This window comes from Oncorhynchus masou, chromosome 3 (assembly GCF_036934945.1).
Source record: "Oncorhynchus masou masou isolate Uvic2021 chromosome 3, UVic_Omas_1.1, whole genome shotgun sequence".
Classification (NCBI taxonomy): Eukaryota; Metazoa; Chordata; class Actinopteri; order Salmoniformes; family Salmonidae; genus Oncorhynchus; species Oncorhynchus masou.
This window is the reverse complement of record NC_088214.1, coordinates 9,218,832-9,241,685: the sequence shown is the minus strand read 5'-3', so window position 1 is coordinate 9,241,685 and position 22,854 is coordinate 9,218,832. Positions and strand designations below refer to the sequence as shown.

Sequence of the window (22,854 nt, the reverse complement as noted above, 5' to 3'; positions counted from 1 at the left end):
AAAACCCGGAACGTTTTTTTTTAATCCAAAAATGAAATACTGCCCCTAGAGTTCAAAGAGGTTAATCCCACCACAGTGTCCGATTTCAAAAAGGCTTTACGACAAAAGCATACCATGCGATTATGTTAGGTCTGCACCTACTCATAAAAAAACACAGCCATTTTTCCAGCCAAAGAGAGGAGTTACAAAAAGCAGAAATAGAGATAAAATGAATCGCTAACCTTTGATGATCTTCATCAGATGGCACCCATAGGACTTCATGTTACACAATACATGCATGTTTTGTTCGATAAAGTGCATATTTACATCCAAAAATCTCAGTTACATTGGCACGTTAAATTCAGTAATGTGTTGCTTCCAAAACACCCAGTGATTTTGCAGAGAGCCACATCAATTTACAGGAATGGTCATCATAAACTTTAATATAAGATACAAGTGTTATGCACAGAATTAGAGATATACTTTTCCTTAATGCAACCACTGTGTCAGATTTTTTTTTTTATCAGAAAAAGCAAACCACGCAATAATCTGAGTACAGCGCTCAGACAACAAATCAAGAGCCATACAGATTCCGCCAGATTGGAGTCAAAAGAAGTCAGAAATAGCGTTATAAATATTCACTTACCTTTGATGATCTTCATCAGAATGCACTCCCAGGAATCCCAGTTCCTCCTTTTGTTAGGGCGTTCAGTTTGCAAATCCAAACTCATGAAGCGCAGGCAGGTCCAGGCAAAAGTTCAGAAGAAAAGTCATATTGCAGTTCGTAGAAACATGTCAAACGATGTATAGAATCAATCTTTAGGATGTTTTTATCTTCAATAATGTGTTCAATAATAATTAAATCTTCAATAATGTTCCATCCAGAGAATTCCTTAGTCTTCCGAAATGTAAAGCTCACTCTCATGTGAACGCGTGTCATCAGCTCATGCCACTCTGGCAGACACCTGGCTCAAAGACCCCTCATTTCCCCTTCCTCTATAGTGGAAGCATCGAACAAGGTTCTAAAGACTGTTGACATCTAGTGGAAGCCTTAGGAAGTGCAATATGACCCCACAGACACTGTATATTCGATAGTCTAAGACTTGAAAAACAACAAACCTCAGATTTCCCACTTCCTGGTTGGATTTTTTCTCAGGTTTTTGCCTGCCATATGAGTTCTGTTATACTCACAGACATCATTCAAACAGTTTTAGAAACTTCAGAGTGTTTTCTATCAAAATCAACTAATAATATGCATATCCTAGCAGCTGGGCCTGAGTAGCAGGCAGTTTACTCTGGGCACGCTTTTCATCCGGACGTGAAAATACTGCCCCCTACCCCAAAGTGTGGCAGGGTAGCCTAGTGGTTAGAGCGTTGGACTAGTAACCCGAAGGTTGCAAGTTCAAACCCCCGAGCTGACAATGTACAATGTACAAAACTGTCATTCTGCCCCTGAACAGGCAGTTAACCCACTGTTCCTAGGCTGTCCTTGAAAATAAGAATAAAAAAAAATAGATTGGTATTTTCCGTCAGCAGGGAAATGCTGACCAGTTTTATCCAGTTTGCAAAATTTTGATGACATGGTGGTTATTTCTGCACCTCTCTTGACTACATCTAATGTGTTTAGATGTCCTCTCTCATGGCTCTAATACACGCCCTCTATTAATCATTTTCCAAGATAGTGATACCCACTTCCCCAGTGAGTAGTAATGGTATTTGTGCCTCTTAATTGGTCACAGTACCTGTAATGTCTTATACCAGTGTCAAGCTTCAAATATCACTCTTGTTAACAACACACATTACTAAAATTATTCACAGTTGTCTTCCCATTTCCACATAATCTGTCATAAACAAGCCTAAGATCACCAATGTGCCATGCCAAGAGTCAGCTGGAGTGGTGTAAAGCTTGCCACCATGGGACTCTGGAGCAGTAGAAACGCGTTCTGTGGAGTTATGAATCACGCTTCACCATCTGTCAGTCCGACGGATTAATCTGGGTTTGGCAGATGCCAGGAGAACACTACCTGCGCGAAATGCATAGTGGCAACTGTAAAGTTTGGTTTGGGCCCTTAGTTACAGTGGGAAATCTTAACGCTACAGCATAAAATTACATTCTAGACGATTCTATGCTTCCAACTTTGTGGCAACACTTTTGGGAAAGCCTTTTCCTGTTTCAGCATGACAATGTCCCCGTGCACAAAGCGAGATCCGTACAGAAATGGTTTGTCGAGATCGGTGTAGAAGAACTTGACTGGCCTGCACACAGCCCTGACCTCAACCCCATCGAACACCTTTGGGATGAATTGGAACGCCGACTGCGAGCCAGGCCTAATCGCCCAACATTAGTGCCCAACTTCACTAATGCTATTGTGGCTGAATGGAAGTAAGGCAGCAATTTTCTAACATCTAGTGGAAGGCCTCCCTGGAAGAGTGGAGGCTATTGTTGCAGAAAAAGGGGGACCAAGTCCATTTTCATGCCCATGATTTAGGATTGAGATGTCCACATAATTTGTAGTGTGTATATATACTAATAGACTATTCGAAGAGGGATGCTGAATGTTAAATACATCAGCCAATAGCACTCACGGAGTGTTTGAAAGAAGAGAACACGCGATGGCGGTATGCTGTTGCAATAATTTATTCAGACCCATAACCATTCAATATTTGTGAAGAGAAGTGATAGTTGTCAGCATCTTATACTAGTCCCATATTATTATTCATTATTCATTACACTGATGAAGATAAGGACAACGAAACGTATTTCATTTTACTGTTGAAAGCAAAGAAGGATTGAAGCAACAATAGAGATAAAAAGGAGACACGCTAATGTCGCACAACGTTGGGGGAAATATTATTAAAGATATTTACATGTCAGCCTGCTAATTATAAAAATGTATAATAATATATTTCTAAATTAAAATCAAATTTGCGAGCTTATAATTTTAACTTTGTAGGCGGCATGTGCTGCACCAGAATCACATGTTCTCTCCCTGCTTCATGGTTTGAATGTAATTCCAGTCCATATAATACAATACAGTAATACAATCTACACTCAAAAATTACTGAAGATGTTCCATTTAGCTATATCTATGGACTTTTCTGTTGTACGTAATGTGCGGTAGCCTATACAGTATATTATAGGCTATGCATTGGAAAGCAACACAATCATTTGGGCTTTTCTCAGGCTTGGGCTCTTAAAATGTATGGCTCATCAGGCTTCATGCCGATCAAAGCGCTAATCAAATCCAGACATATTTACATATTTATAATGCTTTAGAATGACACTTCCGGAAAAGTTATTTGTTCTCGGAATGGAACATATGTGAAATACCGGGAACATATTCATGTTAAACACTATTGCACACAGAGAGTCCATGCTACTTATGTGATTTGTTAAGCACATTTTTGCTCCTGCACTTATTTAGGCTTGCCATAACAAATGGGTTGAGTGACAAGACACTTCAGCTTTTCATTGTTCATTAATTTCTAAAACATTATGAGGTAATGTGTGTAGGCCAGTGACACAAAATCTAAAATGTTTTTTTTCCCCTAATTTTGTCTGTCATAGTTGAAGTGTGCCTATGATGAAAATTACAGGCCTCTCTCATCTTTTTAAGTGGGAGAACTTGCACAATTGGTGGCTGACTAAATACTTTTTTTGCCCCACTGTATATTCTCCTTTCATCTTTAATAATGATTAATATTGAAAGTAAGAGCGCACATTATTGTAGGAACTATACACATTACAGGAACTGTAAACTCAGGGTAGTCCCCAGGCTAATTGTTGAAGTGTCTAGCAGGGTAATGGTCAATTCCATTTCTATTCCAGTTAATTTATATGCTTTTCAATTAGGAAAATTAGGAATTGGAATTTGGTTTACTTTCTGTATTGACTGTAATTGAAATGGAAGTGTCCCTTTTGTCTGACGTGCTGGACAAGAGGAACTCTAACATAATGTCTAACTGTTGTAGCCCAGTGACTCCCCCTGCTGGCGTGTCTGTGTACATGTTGAAGATCCTCCTGGTGTCTGTGAGGCTGGTCATCATGATCTCTGCAGTCATCACCCTCTACATCAGGGATACATTCTACAAACAACACTGATTTAAGCCCACGAGTGACAGAATTATGTTTATTGTATTTTTACAATTGACAGGGCTTCCCACAGTGACGATATTATTTACAATTTGTTACCTTTATTTAACTAGGCAAGTCAGTTAAGAACAAATTCTTATTTTCAATGACGGCCTAGGAACAGTGGGTTAACTGCCTGTTCAGGGGCAGAACGACAGATTTGTACCTTGTCAGCTTGGGGATTTGAATTTGCAACCTTTCGACTGCTAATCCAACACTCTAACCACTAGGCTACACTGCCGCCCCATACAGCAGCAGATAGTATAATCATGAGATTAATAATTATGTTCCTTTTTATGTAACAATGTACAGTACACAGAAACAGAAGGATGTTGCCTGCACATGTAAACCAGATTGGGTAATTTAAAAAGTAAAAAAAATATATTTACTTTATCTTTTCATTCGTTTCTATATAAATAACATACCTTAGATATTATTTTTTTATTTGTTATATTTTTTAGGAAGCAGTTCTGAAAGTAACGCTCACAAGCCAAAAGTGGGACCTGAAAATTGCGTGCCACATCACAAATGTGCAGATATGTGTAACACGTAATTGCTCTCTCTCGCTCTGCTGTGTGTGTGTGTGTGTCTTGCTAGCTGTCACTCAAATGGCAAGGGGCTGAAGCTCATCGGCTGAAACTCGCATTTCTAGCGGGCTGGCGCACGTTGAGGTAAATGTAGGGAAAATGGTGCCGCACAGCTTCCAGAAAACAGCTGCTCATTGAGGTAAAACGTTAATTCTGCTTATAGATTATGCATGTATGAACTACACATTGAAACATACAGCCCAAAGGAAAAAAACACTTACCAGTCGCCAAAGTACCGTAGCATGTCTTTAGCCTAATGTAAGATAGCATAGCATTTCAAGGCATATTATTAGGGCTTGTCATAATATAGCATTACATGACATAGTATAATGCACAGCATAACATGATGTAAGAATATCTGACTGTAGAGTATCACATGTCTTTGGTTCATTTGTTTCTGTTTACCATGATACATTCTTTTGTTCTTATGAATACCCACTATGATAAATTATTTGTTTCTGTTTAATACCCATTAAGATGAATGATGTGTTTCTGTTGAATACCCACTATGATAAATTATTTGTTTCTGTTTAATTCCCACTATGATGAATAATTTGAAATGTTCAGTTATTTTTATGTACTTTTACAGCATACTACTGTCATGATGGTTCAAAAATGTTACAAGGAAAAGATATATATATTTAACATTTTCAAAGACAGCTGTGCTTACAGATGTGGGATGTTAATTTGACTAGTTTCTCACAGCAGGAAAATATCCTGATGCAACAGGATTATGGGGATATAATGAATGAAAATGTTTGTGGAGGTTTTAGATTTTTTTGTATTGGCAAATCAAGTTTGATATTTTAAAGTGTAAATTCCAAACTTTAGAAGCATTTTTAAACCTCGAATACATTACAAGTTTGCATTTCCTGCAACAACAGTGTGGTCAAATTAAGATCCTTCATCTGTAGTTGATCGTTGTTTGGAAGAATATCCGAATTGTAGCACGATAGAAATGTAAAGGTCATTTCCGATTGAGGCGACATATGCAGAGTTTACCGATGCAGTCCCCACACAAGCAGGTACATTGCCTTTAAATTTCAATCACGCTACAGCACTGATATTCCGCGGTCTTAGGCCAAGATTCAATTTGATCATGGTTTGCCAGCTATGTACATTTAAACATAATTTCCCGACTGAACTGAATTGAATGTTTTCTCATTGAACGCGGGAGCATTGCCTTCAAAGGTGTATAGCTGACAACAAGCTATGTGATAGAATCCTGGTCTAAGATGATGTTAAAATTCCTGATTATTGTTTGCTTCTCTTTTGCCCCACCATACAGTAGCATTTAAACTCTCAGGCATGGTCATGGAGGTCATGGAGGTCATGGGGAAGTCCTCAGGTGGAGACTGGTCTCCCATCATGGTGGAATGGTTCATAGGCTGGGGTTGGGGTAGTCCCACCATACTGTAGATTGTGGCTGATGCTTGACCTGGACCTGGAGATTCCTGCTCTTCATCACCTACTTGACTGTTACCTGGAGTCTGGAGAATACAAACATACAGTAACAACTTCACTATGAATTTATGAACGGTGACCCGGTTATAAAACAAGGTCATTAATTACCTCAAATCAATAAATTAAATATTTCTCAGTGGTTCAATGCTCTATAATATAAGAAATTAACATTTTAGCATTTTAGAATGTATACATTTTCCACTAACTGCATTTTTAAAAATGGCATCAACAATGACACAGTATCAGTGGTGTTAAATATCTATGGTATCTTACCCTGAATATAGCATACTCTGTGATTATAATTTCCACTTTGTCACCTTTAAATCAACTACATAAAATTACAATAAAATTAGCTATGAATATATAAATAATGTGAAATTACTACATCCTGTTTTCAACAGTTTTCACAAAAGTTTAATTAATATAATGTGTTAACTTTGAGTCGCTCACAAGGTATAACACACTAGGGAGTCAACGACCAATCCTATTCACCTGATGCAAACTGAAACGATGCCCAATGGGCCAATGGGTGCCAAGCCCACCCTCGGAAGCCCCTCTTTCCTGGCTATAATTCTGTGGCTCGCAACTAGAGTGCATTCAGAAAGCATTCAGACACCTTTACCTTTTCCACATTTTGTTACGGTACAGCCTTGTTCTAGCCTTTTTTTAAATGTACTCATCATTCTTCACACAACACCCCATAAAGTGAAAACAGGTTTTAAGAAATGTTTGTAAATATTATTTACAATAAAAAACAGAAATACCTTATTTACATACAGTACCAGTCAAAAGTTTGGACACACTTACTCATTCCAGGGCTTTTCTTAATTTTTTACTATTTTTTACATTGTAGAATAAAAGTGAAGACATCATCACTTTGAAATAACACATATGGAATCGTGTAGTAACCAAAAACGTGTTAAACAAATCAAAGTAGATTTTATATTTGACATAGGATAAGTTCATTAGTTACCAGCCTCAGAAATTGCAGCCCAAACAAATGCTTCACAAAGTTCAAGTAACAGACACATTTCAAATTCAACTGTTCAAAGTAGAATGCTGAATCAGGCTTTCATGGTCTAATTGCTGCAAAGAAACTACTACTAAAGGACACCAATAAGAAGAAGAGACTTGGTTCAGCCAAGAAACACGAGCAATGGACATTAGACCGGTGGACATTTTTCCTTTGGTCTGATGAGTCCAAATGTGAGATTTTTGGTTCCAACCACTGTGTCTTAGTGAGACGCAGAATAGGTGAACGGATGATCTGCGCATGTGTGGTTCCCATCGTGAAGCATGGAGGAGGAGGTGTGATGGTGTGGGGGTGCTTTGCTGGTGACACTGTCTGTGATTTATTTTGAATTCTAGGCACACTTAACCAGCATGGCTACCACAGCACTCTGCAGCGATACGCAATCCAATCTGATTGCGCTTAGTAGGACAATCATTTGTTTTTCAACAGGACACCAACAAACCTCCAGGCAGAGTACGGCTATTTGATCAAGAAGGAGAGTGATGGAGTGGGGCATCAGATGACCTGGCCTCCACAATCACCTGACCTCAACCCAATTGAGATGGTTTGGGATGAGTTAGACTGAAGAATGAAGGAAAAGCAGACAACAAGTGGTCAGAATATGTGGGAATTTCTTTCTTGTAATTCCTGAGAAGACCCTGCCTACATGGCCACATAGTATAAGAGACAGAGTAAATGTTCATGGAGCACAAAGGAATTTCTTCCACCTCACAGAACTTGAGGCACGAACAAATTTCATGTTCCGGAGAAAGTATAAAAGATCGGTGAAGAATCCAGCTACGAACTGGTCTGTTTGTTACAACTTGGGGAAGCTCATGGGAGACGGTGTGGCCACATTACCATAATGCTGATAATATAATAGCCTCAGATATGAGGTTTACATCTAATTGTTGTATAAGATGAATGAGTGAGTATGATACTGTTTACACAATTGTACAATGTGATTTTGGACAAAAAGGGGATTGGAGTTAACTAAATCAGAGGACTGCCCCTGAGCCCAGTTAGGATCAGGCGTCCTGGGACAGCCCTTTTCTGCCATTCCGAATAAAACACAACTTTGAGAAATTATCACCAGACCATGTTTTTCTCCATTGGGGGAGGACAAAGGTTGTGGACCATTGCTGAATCTTTTAACCTGTTAAATCTATGGGGGCGCTATTTAATTTTTGGATAAAAAGACGTGCCCGTTTTAAGCGCAATATTTTGTCACAAAAAGATGCTCGACTATGCATATAATTGATAGCTTTTGGAAAGAAAACACTCTGAGGTTTCCAGAACTGCAAAGATATTGTCTGTGAGTGCCCCAGAACAGGAGCTACAGGCAAAACCAAGATGAAACTGCAACCAGGAAATGAGCAGGATTTTTGAGGCTCTGTTTTTCATTGTCTCCTTATATGGCTGTGAATGCGACAGGAATGAGCCTGCCCTATCTATCGTTTCCCCAAGGTGTCTGCAGCACTGTGACGTATTTGTAGGCATATCATTGGAAGATTGACCATAAGAAATTGTTGCGTCATTTTCAGCTGCTGGTATTTTACCATGGGATTCTGAGACGAAAGCAGGCTTCCACGAACGGCATATCAATGAAGAGATATGTGAAAAAACACCTTGAAGATTGATTCTAAACAACGTTTGCCATGTTTCGGTCGATATTATGGAGTTAATTTGGAAAAAGTTTGACGTTTTGGTGACTGAATTTTCGGTTCGTTTCGGTAGCCAAATGTGATGTACAAAACGGAGCGATTTCTCCTACACAAAGATTCTTTCAGGAAAAACTGAACATTTGCTATGTAACTGAGAGTCTCCACATTGAAAACATCGGAAGTTCTTCAAAGGTAAATTATTTTATTTATTTGGTTTTCTGGTTTTTGTGAAAATGTTACGTGCTAAATGATACGCTAAATGCTAAGCTAGCTATCAATACTCTTACACAAATGCTTGATTTGCTATGGTTCAAAAGCATAATTTGAAAATCTGAGATGACAGTGTTGTTAAGAAAAGGCTAAGCTTGAGAGCAGGCATATTTATTTCATTTCATTTGCGATTTTCAGAAATCGTTAACGTTGCGTTATGGTAATGAGCCTAAGGCTGTATTCACGATCCCGGATCCGGGATGGGTAGTATCAAGAGGTTTAACCATACCACGTGGTTAAACTCTTACACTATTGATACCGACAGAATAAGAACAAGTCTTTGATAGTAATTACTAGTCTGCAGCTAGGAATTCGGTATCATTGAACGCGAAGAATGACAACCGCCGAAACATTCATTCTGTAACAAATGAATGAATGTCACTCAGAACTATCCCCTATAACCAAGACAGAGAGGGAGCGAGATGGACAATTCTACAAAAGAAACAAACTTTTCACCAGCGATCAAGACGACACACTGAGTGTAAATATATATATTGATTGCAATTGATCCCGAATGAGTGAGCGTTCATGTGTAAAGGATTAGCATTTCAATTGTTGTAATTATCACTCTGTAGTGACTTCTTAGTCGACCCCCACTTTCCCTTTTGTCTAACAAGCCGTCATGCCGGTTCAGCCCACTAGGGCACATTCTCCTATCATTTCTTGTAACCATATTTACTGTTTGTTTATGCATTTCTGTGAATTGACAATTGATTTATGGATGATTCATAGTGAAGACTGGGTTTGTGCAAATAACCAACAATTTACGACATTTGAAATGAGACTAACGTGAGGTAAAGTAAATAATGAATTAATTCGAAGACAAATTGATAAGATAAAATATCTGAAAAGTTATTTTAGGAAATGCCCCGACTTCTTAGTTAATTACATGTGCATGATTAATCAGTTGATCGCGTAATACTAATTACAGAGAATCTTTGATTAAAAACTACAAGTCTTCAATTTAATGATAGTAGAGACACGACAAGGTGGAGTAATGCTGGACTGTAAAACTGTCATGGTCAAAACATATTGAAACAAAAGCACTACTCTGTCTTCTTAACAACACTATCAACAAGGCAGGTCCTACGTCCTACAGGCCCTAGTTTCTACCTTCTTAACAACACTATTAACAAGGCAGGTCCTACAGGCCCTAGTTTCTACCTTCTTAACAACACTATTAACAAGGCAGGTCCTACAGGCCCTAGTTTCTACCTTCTTAACAACACTATTAACAAGGCAGGTCCTACAGGCCCTAGTTTCTACCTTCTTAACAACACTATCAACAAGGCAGGTCCTACAGGCCCTAGTTTCTACCTTCTTAACAACACTATTAACCTCTTGAAACTCCCCATCCCGGATCCGGGATTGTGACTAAGCCTCAGGCTCATTAGCATAACGCAACGTTAACGATTTCTGAAAATCGCAAATAAAATTAAAATAATGCGTTTGCTCTCAAGCTTAGCCTTTTCTTAACAACACTGTCATCTCAGATTTTCAAAATATGCTTTTGAACCATAGAAATTGACTAATTTGTGTAAGAGTATGCAAAGCTAGCATAGCATTTTGTGTAGCATGTAGCACGCAACATTTTCACAAAAGCCAGATAACCAAATAAATAAAATCATTTACCTTTGAAGAGCTTCTGATGTTTTCAATGAGGAGACTCCCAGCCACATACCAAATGCGCAGTGTTTCCTGAAAGCGTCTGTGTGTAGGAGAAATCGTTCCGTTTTCTACATTGCGCCTGGCTACCGAAACGAACCGAAAATGCAGTCACCTACAACGTGAAACTTTTTCCGGATTAACTACATAATATCGACGAAACATGGCAAACGTTGTTTGGAATCAATCCTCAAGGTGTTTTTTCACATATCTCTTCATTGACATGCAGTTCTTGGAAGCTTGCTTCTCTCTCTGCCCCATGGAAAAATACTGGCAGGTGACTTTTGCGCACCAATTTCGGCGCAGGACACCGGGCGGACACGTGGTAAATGTGGTCTCTTATGGTCAATCTTCCAACGATCTGCCTACAAATACGTCACAATGCTGCAGACACCTTGGGGAAACGACAGAAAGGGCAGACTCATTCCTCTTGCGTTCACAGCCATATAAGGAGATCATGAAAGACAGAGCCTCAAAAATCCTTGTCATTTCCTGGATGCCAAGTCATCTTGGTTTTGCCTGAAGCTCACGTTAAAGGGCACGCACAGAGAAGATATTTGTATTTCTGGACACGTCAGAGTGTTTTCTTTCGAACAGTAGCAATTATATGCATAGTCGAGCATCTTTTTGTGACAAAATATCTTGTTTAAAACGGGAACGTTTTTCTTCCAAAAATGAAATAGCGCCACCATAAGTGTAAGAGGTTAACAAGGCAGGTCCTACAGGCCCTAGTTTCTACCTTCTTAACAACACTATTAACAAGGCAGGTCCTACAGGCCCTAGTTTCTACCTTCTTAACAACACTATTAACAAGGCAGGTCCTACAGGCCCTAGTTTCCACCTTCTTAACAACACTATTAACAAGGCAGGTCCTACAGGCCCTAGTTTCTACCTTCTTAACAACACTATTAACAAGGCAGGTCCTACAGGCCCTAGTTTCTACCTTCTTAACAACACTATCAACAAGGCAGGTCCTACAGGCCCTAGTTTCTACCTTCTTAACAACACTATCAACAAGGCAGGTCCTACAGGCCCTAGTTTCTACCTTCTTAACAACACTATCAACAAGGCAGGTCCTACAGGCCCTAGTTTCTACCTTCTTAACAACACTATTAACAAGGCAGGCCCTACAGGCCCTAGTTTCTACCTTCTTAACAACCTATTAACAAGGCAGGTCCTACAGGCCCTAGTTTCTACCTTCTTAACAACACTATTAACAAGGCAGGTCCTACAGGCCCTAGTTTCTACCTTCTTAACAACACTATCAACAAGGCAGGTCCTACAGGCCCTGGTTTTGGTGCACATGGACTACTGTTCAGTAGTGTGTTCAGGTACCACAGTTGGCTCAGAACAGGGCAGCATGGCTGGCCCTTAAATGTACACGGAGAGCTAACATTACTGACATGCCAATGTCAATCTCTCATGGCTCAAAGTGGAGAGAGATTGACTGCATCATTACTTGTCTTTGTAAGGTGTTGACACGCTAAAGATACTGAGCTGTCTGTTTAAAATACTAGCACACAGCTCGGACACCCAAGCATACCGCACAAGACATGCCACCAGAGGTCTCTTCACAGTCCCCAAGTCCAGAACAGATTGTGGGAGGCGCACAGTACTACATAGAGCCATGACTACATGTGAAAAAGAAAGTGTGAAATATTCAGCAGACTGATGTCATTTCACATCTGGCTAAAAGTCACTTTTATTGATAACTTTGACACCTTCTGGAAACAGAAGATCCTCTACAGGAATGACAGAGTCCATCTTGGCCTCTGTCCACGCATGTCTCGTCTGCGTTGAAACACTGACTGGTAAATGATCCAAGACCAGCTCAATTAATCCCTACCATTGTGACAATGAGTCGTCATAATGCTGCATCAAATGTACATGATCTTAGAGGCATTGGCAAACACAATGTAAGTAATTTATGTACCCCTAATTGCACCGAATACATCTGTTTATCCGACAGCTATTGTAAGCAATAATCATGAGCCTATGAACCAGAGTTGCACTGTTAGCACTGAGGCGGTGTGCAATAGTAGGAAGACCACATTACGCAGGTCACCCTGCACTATCAGCTCTAATGTAAATAACATGAGTAAGTCTACCTCGGGTAAGCTTCCCAGTAAAGCATTAAAAACAATCAAGCAACCCAGAAAGTGCTAAAAATAGCCCATATTAAGAAACAAGGTCCATGAATCAAGGTCCAATAACTTGCTTGTAGCAGATGACATTCATATTCATGAATGCCAACAGGGACGGTGTTGCAGTCTATATTCAGGACCACATTCCTGTAAAGCCTAGAGACGATCTAATGTTAAATACTCTTGAAGTAATATGGCTACAGGTTCATCTGTCCTCAGCTAAAGCCCATTCTGGTGGGAAGCTGTTATAGACCACCAAGTGCTAACAGTCAGTATCTGGATAATATGTGTGAAATGATTGATAATGTATATGATATCAACAAAGAAACATATTTTCTGGGTGATTTAAATATTGACTGGCTATCATCAAGCTGCCCACTCAGGAACTTAACTATCACCAGGGCCTGCAACCTGGATCAGGTTGTCAGTCAACCTACCAGGGTAGTTACAAACAGCACAGGAATTAAGTCATTAACATGTATTGATCACATCTTTACTAATGCTACAGAATTGTGCTTTATAGCAGTATCCAAATCCATAGGATGTAGTAATCACAATATAATAGCCATATCTAGGAAAACCAAAGTTCCAAAGGCTGGGCCGAATATGCTGTATAAGAGGTCATACAATAAGTTTTGTAGTGATTCATATGTTGATGATCTGTGGTGATCTGTCTGTGGTGTTGTCACGCCCTGACCTTGGAGATCCGTTTAATATCTCTATTTTGGTTTGGTCAGGGCGTGAGTTGGGGTGGGCATTCTATGTTTTGTGTTCTATGTTTTCTAATTCTTTGTGTTTGGCCGGGTATGGTTCTCAATCAGGGACAGCTGTCTATCGTTGTCTCTGATTGGGAACCATACTTAGGTTCCCTTTTTCCCATCTGTGTTTGTGGGAAGTTGATGTTGTTTAGAGCACTTTGCTTTTGAGCTTCACAGTTGGTGTTTGTAGTGTTTATTGTTTTGTTTGGCGTCATTTTGATTAAAATAAAGAAAATGTACGCTCACCACGCTGCACCTTGGTCCTCTCCTTTCAACAGCCGTGACAGAACTTCCCACCACCAACGGACCAAGCAGTGTGGTAAGGAGGAGCAGCGTGAAAGTGACTCATGGACATGGGAGCAGCGCTATCTGGAGTATGAGACAACCTGGAAGGAGATAAAGAGGTGGTCGGTCGACCCAGGGAGAGTGCCGGAGCCCACCTGGGATTCTCTAGAACAGTGCGAGGAGGGATACCTGAGAATGGAGTTGGCGACACGAACACGGCTGGCAAAGAAGCCCGAGAGGCAGCCCCAAAAAATGTTTTGGGGGCACACGGGGAGTGTGGCAGAGTCAGGTAGTAGACCTGAGCCAACTCCCTGTGCTTACCATGGCGAGCATGTGACTGGTCATGCCCCGTGCTATGGGGTGATGCGCACTGTGTTGAGGCTGCGCATTCATGGGCCGGTGTGCTGGGTGCCAGCATCCCGCATTTGCCGGGTGAAAGCGGGCATCCAGCCAGAACGGGTGATGCCAGCTCTGCGCTCGAGACCGCCAGTGCTCCTCCACGGCCCAGTGTATCCGGTGCCTCGGCCAAGGAAGAGGCCTCCTGTATGTCTCCCCAGCCTGGTGAGTCCTGTACCGGCTCCCAGAGCCAGGTCTCCTGTGTGTCGCCAGAGTCACCCTCCAGCCCGGAGCTTCCAGAGATGCCCCAGTCCGGGGCCCGCTACGAGGGTCCCCAGTCCGAGGTCGGCGGCGAGGGTCCCCGCTCTAGAGGCGGGGTAAGTGGGGTAAGCCAGAGGTGGAGCGGGATCAACGTCCCGCACCAGAGCCGCCACCGCGGATAGCTGTCCACCCAGACCCTCCCCTAGGGAGGTTTTGTTTTAGGTTTTGTGGCCGGAGTACGCACCTTTGTGGGGGGGGGTTACTGTCATGCCCTGACCTTGGAGATCTTTTTAATGTCTCTATTTTGGTTTGGTCAGGGCGTGTGTTGTGGGCATTCTATGTTTTGATGAGGCCTAGGTTATGGCAATTAAGTCTGTCAGCCCAAATGATTGGCAAACTTACTGCAAGTTAAATCATGTAACTAAATTTAAAAAATTAAAAATAAACTACACTATGAAACAAAGAGAAATTATATAAAGAATGACAGTAAAAAGCTTTGGGGCACCTTTAAAATGAAATTGTGGAGAAAAAAGCCAACTCGGCTCCATCATTCATTGACTCTGATGGCTCATTCATCACAAAGTCCACTGATATTGCAAACTATTTTAATGTCTTTATCATTGGCAAGATAAGCAACCTTAGGGATGACATGCCAGCAACAAACGCTGACACTACACATCCAAGTATATCGGACCAAATTTTGAAAGACAAGACTTTTGTACTTTTGAATTCCGTAAAGTCAGTGTGGACGAGGTGAAAAAATGATTGCTGTCTATCATCAACAATGACAAGCCAGCAGGGTCTGACAATCTGGATGGAAAATGACTGAGGATAATAGCAGACGATATTGCCACTCCTATATGACACATCTTTAATATAAGCCTAATAGAAAGTGTGTGCCCTCAGGCTAGGAGGGAAGCTAAAGTCATTCCGCTACCGAAGAATAATAAAGCCCCCTTTACTGGCTAAAATAGCCAACCAATCATCCTGTTACCAACTCTTAGTAAACTTCTCGAAAACATTTGGTTTGACCAGATACAATGGTATTTTACAGTAAACAAAGTGACAACAGAATTCCAGCATGCTTATAGGGAAGAACACTAAATAAGCACAGCACTTACACAAATGACTGATGATTGGCTGAGAGAAATTGATGATAAAATTATTGTGGGGGCTGTCTTGTTAGACTTCAGTGCAGCTTTTTACATTATTGATCATAGTCTGCTGCTGGAAAAACGTATGTGTTTTGGCTTTACACTCCCTGCTATAATGTGGATAAAGAGTTACTTATCTAACAGAACACAGAGGGTGTTCTTTAATGGAAGCCTCTCAAATATAATCCAGTTAGAATCAGGAATTACCCAGAGTAGCTGTTTTGGCCCCTTGCTTTTTCAATTTTTACTAATGACATGCCACTGACTTTGAGTAAAGCCAGAGTGTCTATGTATGCGGATGACTCAGCTACATGTCAGCTACTACAGCGACTGAAATGACTGAAAACCATCAAAAAAGAGCTGCAGTTAGTTTCAGAGTGGGTGGCAAGGAATAAGTTAGTGCTAAATATTTCTAAAACTTAAAGCATTGTATTTGGAACAAAACACTCAGTAAACCCGAAACCTCAACTAAATATTGGATAAATAATGTGAAAATTGAGCAAGTTGAGATGACTAAACTGATTGGAGTAACCCTAGATTGTAAACTGTCATGGTCAAAACATATTGATCAAATCAAATCCAACTTTATTTGCCACATGCACCGAATACAAGTGTAGACTTTACCGTGAAATGCTTAATTACAAGCCCTTAACCAACAATGCAGTTCAAGAAGAATAAAATATTTACCAAGTAGGCTAAAATAAAAAGTAATAATAAAAAGTAACACAATAAGAATAACAATATCGAGGCTATATACAGGGGCACCGGTACCGAGTCAGTGTGCAAGGTAATCTGTACATGTACGCGGGGACGAAGTGATTATGCATAGGTAACAAACAAACAACGAGTAGCAGCAGTGTACAAGACGGGGGTCAATGTAAATTGTCCGGTGGCGATTTTTATGAATTGTTCAGCGGTCTAATAGCTTGGGGTAGAAGCTGTTGAGGAGCCTTTTGGTCCTAGACTTGGCGCTCCAGTACCGCTTGCTATGCAGTAGCAGAGAAAACAGTCTTTAACTTGGGTGACTGGAGTCTCTGACAATTTTATGGGCTTTCCTCTGACACCGCCTATTATATAGGTCCTGGATGGCAGGAAGCTTGGCCCAGATTGCGTCATCTGTGGATCTGTTGAGGCAGTCTGCGAATTGGAGTGGGTCTAGTGTGTCCGGGAGGATGCTGTTGATGTGAGCCATGACCAGCCTTTCAAAGCACTTCATGGCAACCGCTCCATGAGTGCCATGGGGCGGTAATCATTTAGGCAGGTTACTTTCGCTTCCTTGGGCACAGGGACTATAGTGGTCTGCTTGAAGTCTCGGTCAGGGAGAGGTTGAAAATGTCAGTGAAGACACTTGCCAACACTTAACAACACTATCAACAAAGGCCCTAGTTTTGTCGCACCTTGACTATTGTTCAGTCGTGTGGTCAGGTGCCACAAAAAAGGGAAAATTGTAATTTGATCAAAACAGCGGGGTCTGTGAAGCAACACAAACATTGGCACAGACACATGCATACAAGAACTACCCAGGAAGAGTAGCAGCTGCCTTGACAACAGCTAATGGGGATCCATAAAAAATACAAATGCATCAGCAAACCTTTCACCCACACAACGCCAAACACATTGCGAGACCGGTGGACATTCCTGCAGTCAGCATGCCAATTGCACACTCCTCAACCTGAAACTTGATTTGTGGCATTGTGTTGTGTGACAAAACTGCACATTTTAGAGTGGCCTTTTATTGTCCCCTGCACAAGGTGCACCTGTGTAATGATCATGCTGTTTAATCAGCTTCTTGATATACCAAACCTGTCAGGTGGATGGATTATCTTGGAAACGGAGAAATGCTCACTAACAGGATGTAAACATATTTGTGCAAAGCATTTGAGAGAAATAAACTTTTTGTGTGTATGGAAAATGTTGGGTCGTCATGGTTGATGTCAGGCAACATATATTTGGTTTATCACAGTTTCCCTGTGGGTTTAAGCCTTTGGCTGCCTTGATGTGCTGCAGCAGACAACGCTTTTATCCGGGTTGCCACAATTCCCTGTGGGTTTGAGCATTGTGCTGCCATGGCAGTGTGTGGGTACACCCTTCCAAGGTTACTGCAGGTTTCCTGTGGGTTTCAGTGACACTACTTGACGCTATGCAGTGCGTATGCGTTTACCAAGTCATGACTTGGTGTTCTGTTGTTTTGGACTTGCGGTTCCTTGTACGAGTTCTGACATTTTAGGCTCGCAAAGTTAGTGTTATTCTTGGAACCGTGGGGTCTAGGGACTTGGGCTGCAGTGGCAGCGTGTCAGTATACATAACCGTGTTGTAGCAGGTTCTGGTTTGTTATATAGGGCTCTGACAGTTCAGGCCTCATGAGGTACTGACAATTCAGGCTTCTCAGGTAAGTATTAAGGTAGGGGAAAAAGGTGGCTTCTGTGACCCTTTTTGGATCCGGTGGAACCTGTGGGTGCTTGGGCGGGTCTCCTCGTTTGGTACCGTCTGAACCGGCTTGGGGCTTGATTGTATGTCTGCATGTTTTATACCGAGTGACCGACTGAAAGAGAATGTACAGTAATGAATATAACTACTGTTCCCCGAAGGAGAGAATGTGATATAACATATTTTGGCCTTGTGCAGTCAGGGGTTTGGGTTCACTAAAGTGCTGTAATGAATTTTGGAAATGGATGCGAGCCCCGGTATTATAGCCAGAATTGTGGGGCTTCCGAGGGTGGGCTTGGCATCCATTGGCACATTGGGCATGATTTCAGTTTGCTTCAGGTGAATAGGATCGGTTGTAGACTCCCTGAGTATGTTATACCTCCTTCCCTATGTGGGAGCAAATATAACACATAGACAAATGCATAAGATGTATAGAATAGCTGAACACTAAAAACAGACTACATGAAGTGAAGGTGACACATAGGTGCCAGGATAGCTGGACATACCAAGGCCAGAGTGATATACAAAGGAGGGGGTCAGTCAAATGACTAACTGATGACCAATAGACATAGTTCGCATATTTTTAGGACGTAGAGATACAGAAGGAATGACAGAGGAGACACATAGTCTGTTGCTCTGAGATAAAGACACACATACAAAGGAACATATTGAGCTAAGTGCAGAGCCAACGCATAGGGCTGTAAAATAGAGGAATGTATAGTATTTTTAGTATAGCTGGACACGCTAGAAACTGAGGAGACACATAGTCTGCTGATCCTAGATAATACATAAACAAAAGAATGCATTTAGCTAAGTGCAGGAACAAAGCAAGGGTCTTGTCATCATTATAATCTGACGGAAAGCAGGTATGAGCGTTATTGAGCTGAACAAGCAGGATGCACGGATTGGAATGTAACTTCATTTGCATGTGGGATGGGGTCATATGCAATATGTGGATAAATACTGGAGCCAGGGCTCTGGAAAAGCGGTGTGTTCCGCGGACCATCCCGGCTTGCTATACTCTTGTATTAAAAGCCTAATTGATTTCACAAGTTCTGTAATGCGTTGTATTTTATCCGATTCTCCACGACAGAATTTGGCGAGCTAGCCCAGGAGAATCAGGGACTGAAGACGTTCTTGGCTGGCCGCGGGATCTTTGGGGCAATCTGGCAAGACAAGGGTGGCCACCCAGCTATAAACAAGGTAAGCAAAGTTCTTACAATAGTTGAAATGTCAGTGTAGATTGCCACAAAAGATCCGGTAGCAGCAGGGGGAGCGTCAAGTAGGTCTCTCTCTCAAATTTCCTAAAAACTATAGAAACGAAAGAACTTTTGAATTCAATGAATTGCATGCATGTGTATAAGCTTGGGAATTCTATAACAAATATGAATGTGCATGCATGTCTAGTGAGTAAGTAGGCGGGGGCTGTGAACTTCGCTGGTGTCGGGTGTTTGAACGGAGGGAGCGGGCATTTGCTATGGTCGGACTGCTCGAACGGACCTATGTGTCTGGTTTGATTGAGGGAGTTGTTCCGTCTGATTCTGCTTGGCCGGGCTCGACCGTTTCAGGATCTGTTTTGAGATGTGCGTAAACACAGCTCAGTCAACCTGAGCGAGCGACCCGTGTCGGGAGCGTGATTCGGGCTGCCCCCTCATTGAGCCATTCATATTGGCGACTTTTCGTGTGGGCTGACCGGTGTGACTGTTTTGCGCTCTCTGGTTGAACAGCTGGGGTTGGGCGCAGGGCTACAGCTGCCTGCTTATAAGGTCTGAATAAAATAAGTAGTTATAGAAATCCTACGATACCGCTTCAAAATATTTACCAGAAGGTCTGAATGGGTAGGTTACTTTATTGATAAGTATACTTGCTGTACTCTTGTATTAAAAGCCGAATTGATTTCACAAGTTCTGTAATGCGTTGTATTTGATCCGATTCTCCACGACACCTACTCCAGAGGAACCGTTTTATTCACAACTGTACGGTTTCTGTAATAAGCAAGAACAGTGAGCTTACCTTTATTTAGCTTTCACCAACCAATCAAGGCGCATCCAACAAAGATGATGATGACGTGGATGATGGGACCTGGCATCCCGACTGTGACAGCGTAGTTGTGGTCTATGTCCCGCTCTGGTTTTGGAATTACAGTGACATCAAAATCTAAACGTCAACATACTTCAGCATATAACATCTAGTCTAGTGTGTGTGTGTGAGCGTGTGTGTGTGTGTGTGTGTGTGAGCGTGTGTGTGTGAGCGTGTGTGTGTGAGCGTGTGTGTGTGTGTGTGTGTGTGTGTGTGTGTGTGTGTGAGCGTGTGTGTGTGTAAGCGCGTGTGTGTGTGTGTGTGTGAGCGTGTGTGTGTGTGTGAGCGTGTGTGGGTGTGTGTGCACGGTGTTTGTATAAATCTGTCTTACCTTTTTCCTGACAAATTGTTTTGATCTCCTTGGTGTCGTTGGCCCAGCTGACTTGGTTGCTGTGGTTACAGATGATGGAACCCCCTGCCACATAGACAGAGAGCAGGGGGACAGTGGAGGTCTCAGCTCCTCTACTCTCTCCTCCCACCTGAGAGCAGGTGCTGCTGTTACAGCTGGAGTCGACAGAGATGTTCTGACTTCTGCAGGCCACAGTCACGTTACAGTTGCCATTGATGGTGGAGTTAGAGTCCACTGTCAGGACTGGAGGCTCAACTCTCTGAAAACAAATATAATTCCTTTATTGTTTGTTTATTAACCTGAGTCCCAATGAATATGCATTTAACCTGCACACCATGTTTAGCTTGTTTAATTAAACTGTGAAAAAATAGAAAAACTGTCTTACGTACTTTGGACTTTTATCAAGTATTTAGCAACGTTTCTGTCATTGTTACCAGACACAACTGCATCATAAAGTCCACTGTCTCCTTCCTGGAGGTTCTTCAGTAGCAGAGAGAAGTTTCCCACACTAAATTCAGCCCTACCTCGGTACCTTTCAAAGGTACCTTTTGGGGGGTACTTTACAACATTGTCTAATCTGTTAAACTTCCAAAATAGCACATCAACATCTTGCAGTTGAACATTTGTCTGGACATTCAGGCGAACATCCTGCCCCTTCAGCACAAACACAGATGTCTCAGCACTGGGCTCTGAAATCAACACACAGAATACTTCATGTAAAAAAAGATGAAAAAGCCCATCAAACAATGTGACAAATACAGCAGTAGTATATATGAAATTAGCAACGCAACCTCTTAAAGGAATATGTGGAAATGGATTGTTTTTGCAAATAGCCAAACTGACTGACACATTGTAATGATCCAATTTGCAGACTTTGTAGTTTGGACAGGATTTTTTCTATATGTGTCATGCCCTGACATGAGAGAGCCTGTGTATTTCTCTATTTGGTTAGGTCAGGGTGTGATTTGGGTGGGCATTCTAGTTTTCTATTTCTTTGTTGGCCGGATATGGTTCCCAATCAGAGGCAGCTGTCTATCGTTGTCTCTGATTGGGAATCATACTAAGGCAGCCTGTTTTCCACCTGAGTTTGTGGGATCTTATTTTTACACAGTTGCTGTATGGTACTGCAGAACTTTACAGTCGTTTATATTTTGTTATTTTGTCGGTGTTTCAGCATTACATATAATTAACACTTTCCACACTGCGCTTTAGTCTAATTCATTCAACGACGGACGTAACAATACGCCCTTTTGCTAAATGGTTTAAAGATGAACCCATTAATAATATCAGCTGCCTTTAGATCAACATAGTCACAACCTTTGTTACAAGTAATACAGAAGTACTTTTACAATAGAAGAACTAGGATATGATACACACTGTCAACTGTTCAGTATCAGAAACCATTCAGTAAAAGCAACATGATGAATTATAACTCCATGAAGTAGAACCTAATCTGCCTTAAAGCATAGATAACTTGGATGATTATAAATATGGGCACATATTTGTGGTTGATTCTTACATACACGTGAAAACAAGTTGAGCTGTGCATTTCCGATAGTGAGAAGTTTTCTTGCTTCAAATGGCGTTGTTGCGTAGCTTCCTGTCAGTAACCTTCTTGTAACTGACACAGAACTTTTCCTCACAGTAGTGCAGTATTGTATACTATCACCACCCCAAATTGCTGTATTACTCATTACTTGTAAACACGTGTATAGCTTCAACATATGTTTACAACTACAGTATCATCAAAAAATGTTGCCCTAAAGTTAATTACATATTTTCAATTTAAAAGTCAATGAATTACTTGAATGTTGTAAAGTTAAACACATCACATGACTTAAAACTTCAGTACTTCATTAGATTATGACTTATTCTGAGTTCCTGTGTGATCCACTGGTTAGACAACCAGGACACCGATTAGACTGGTTATAAGCAGAGTAATCAGTACAAATGATACTGCCTGTTACTTACTAACCTACTAATCAGATTATAGACACATGTCTAATCAATATATTAAATATCACTATACAGATGTCTTATGAAATGTTTTTACCTGAATGATGGAGGAGAGTTAGTAGAATAGAGAGGGTGAAACGCACAGTCGCCATACTTTGACAAATAACTAAACCCAAATGAGGAAGTATTGTCACATAGGCCTAGACTTCCTCTTCCTCTAGAAGGCTTTTATAACAATATCCACAATTCTAAAATGTCCCATGGCATTTGAAACGACTTGATAACCTGTTTCCAATACACTACACTTATATAGGTACTGAAAATGCTCTCCA

At 41.2% G+C, this 22,854-nt stretch overlaps 1 protein-coding gene across 1 annotated transcript; it reads right to left on the bottom strand.

The window, feature by feature from the left end:
* Nucleotides 1-4,081: 4,081 nt before the first annotated feature.
* Nucleotides 4,082-22,729, bottom strand: LOC135518895 (SLAM family member 9-like). Its single transcript, XM_064943849.1, has 5 exons — nt 22,620-22,729; nt 20,952-21,255; nt 20,549-20,823; nt 20,152-20,265; nt 4,082-6,188 (listed from the first exon to the last, which is right to left on the bottom strand). Exons 1-4 carry the CDS (start codon nt 22,672-22,674, stop codon nt 20,165-20,167), a joined length of 735 nt encoding a protein of 244 aa, XP_064799921.1. The 5' UTR covers nt 22,675-22,729; the 3' UTR covers nt 4,082-6,188; nt 20,152-20,164.
* Nucleotides 22,730-22,854: the final 125 nt, after the last annotated feature.

Coding starts and splice junctions, on each gene's coding strand:
- LOC135518895 (XM_064943849.1), bottom strand. CDS start 22,674: ATGGCGACTGTGCGTTTCACCCTCTCTATTCTACTAACTCTCCTCCAT. Junction 20,824..20,951: donor TTGATAAAAGTCCAAAGTAC/GTAAGACAGTTT, acceptor TTGTTTTCAGAG/AGTTGAGCCTCCAGTCCTGA. Junction 20,266..20,548: donor AACAATTTGTCAGGAAAAAG/GTAAGACAGATT, acceptor TTCCAAAACCAG/AGCGGGACATAGACCACAAC.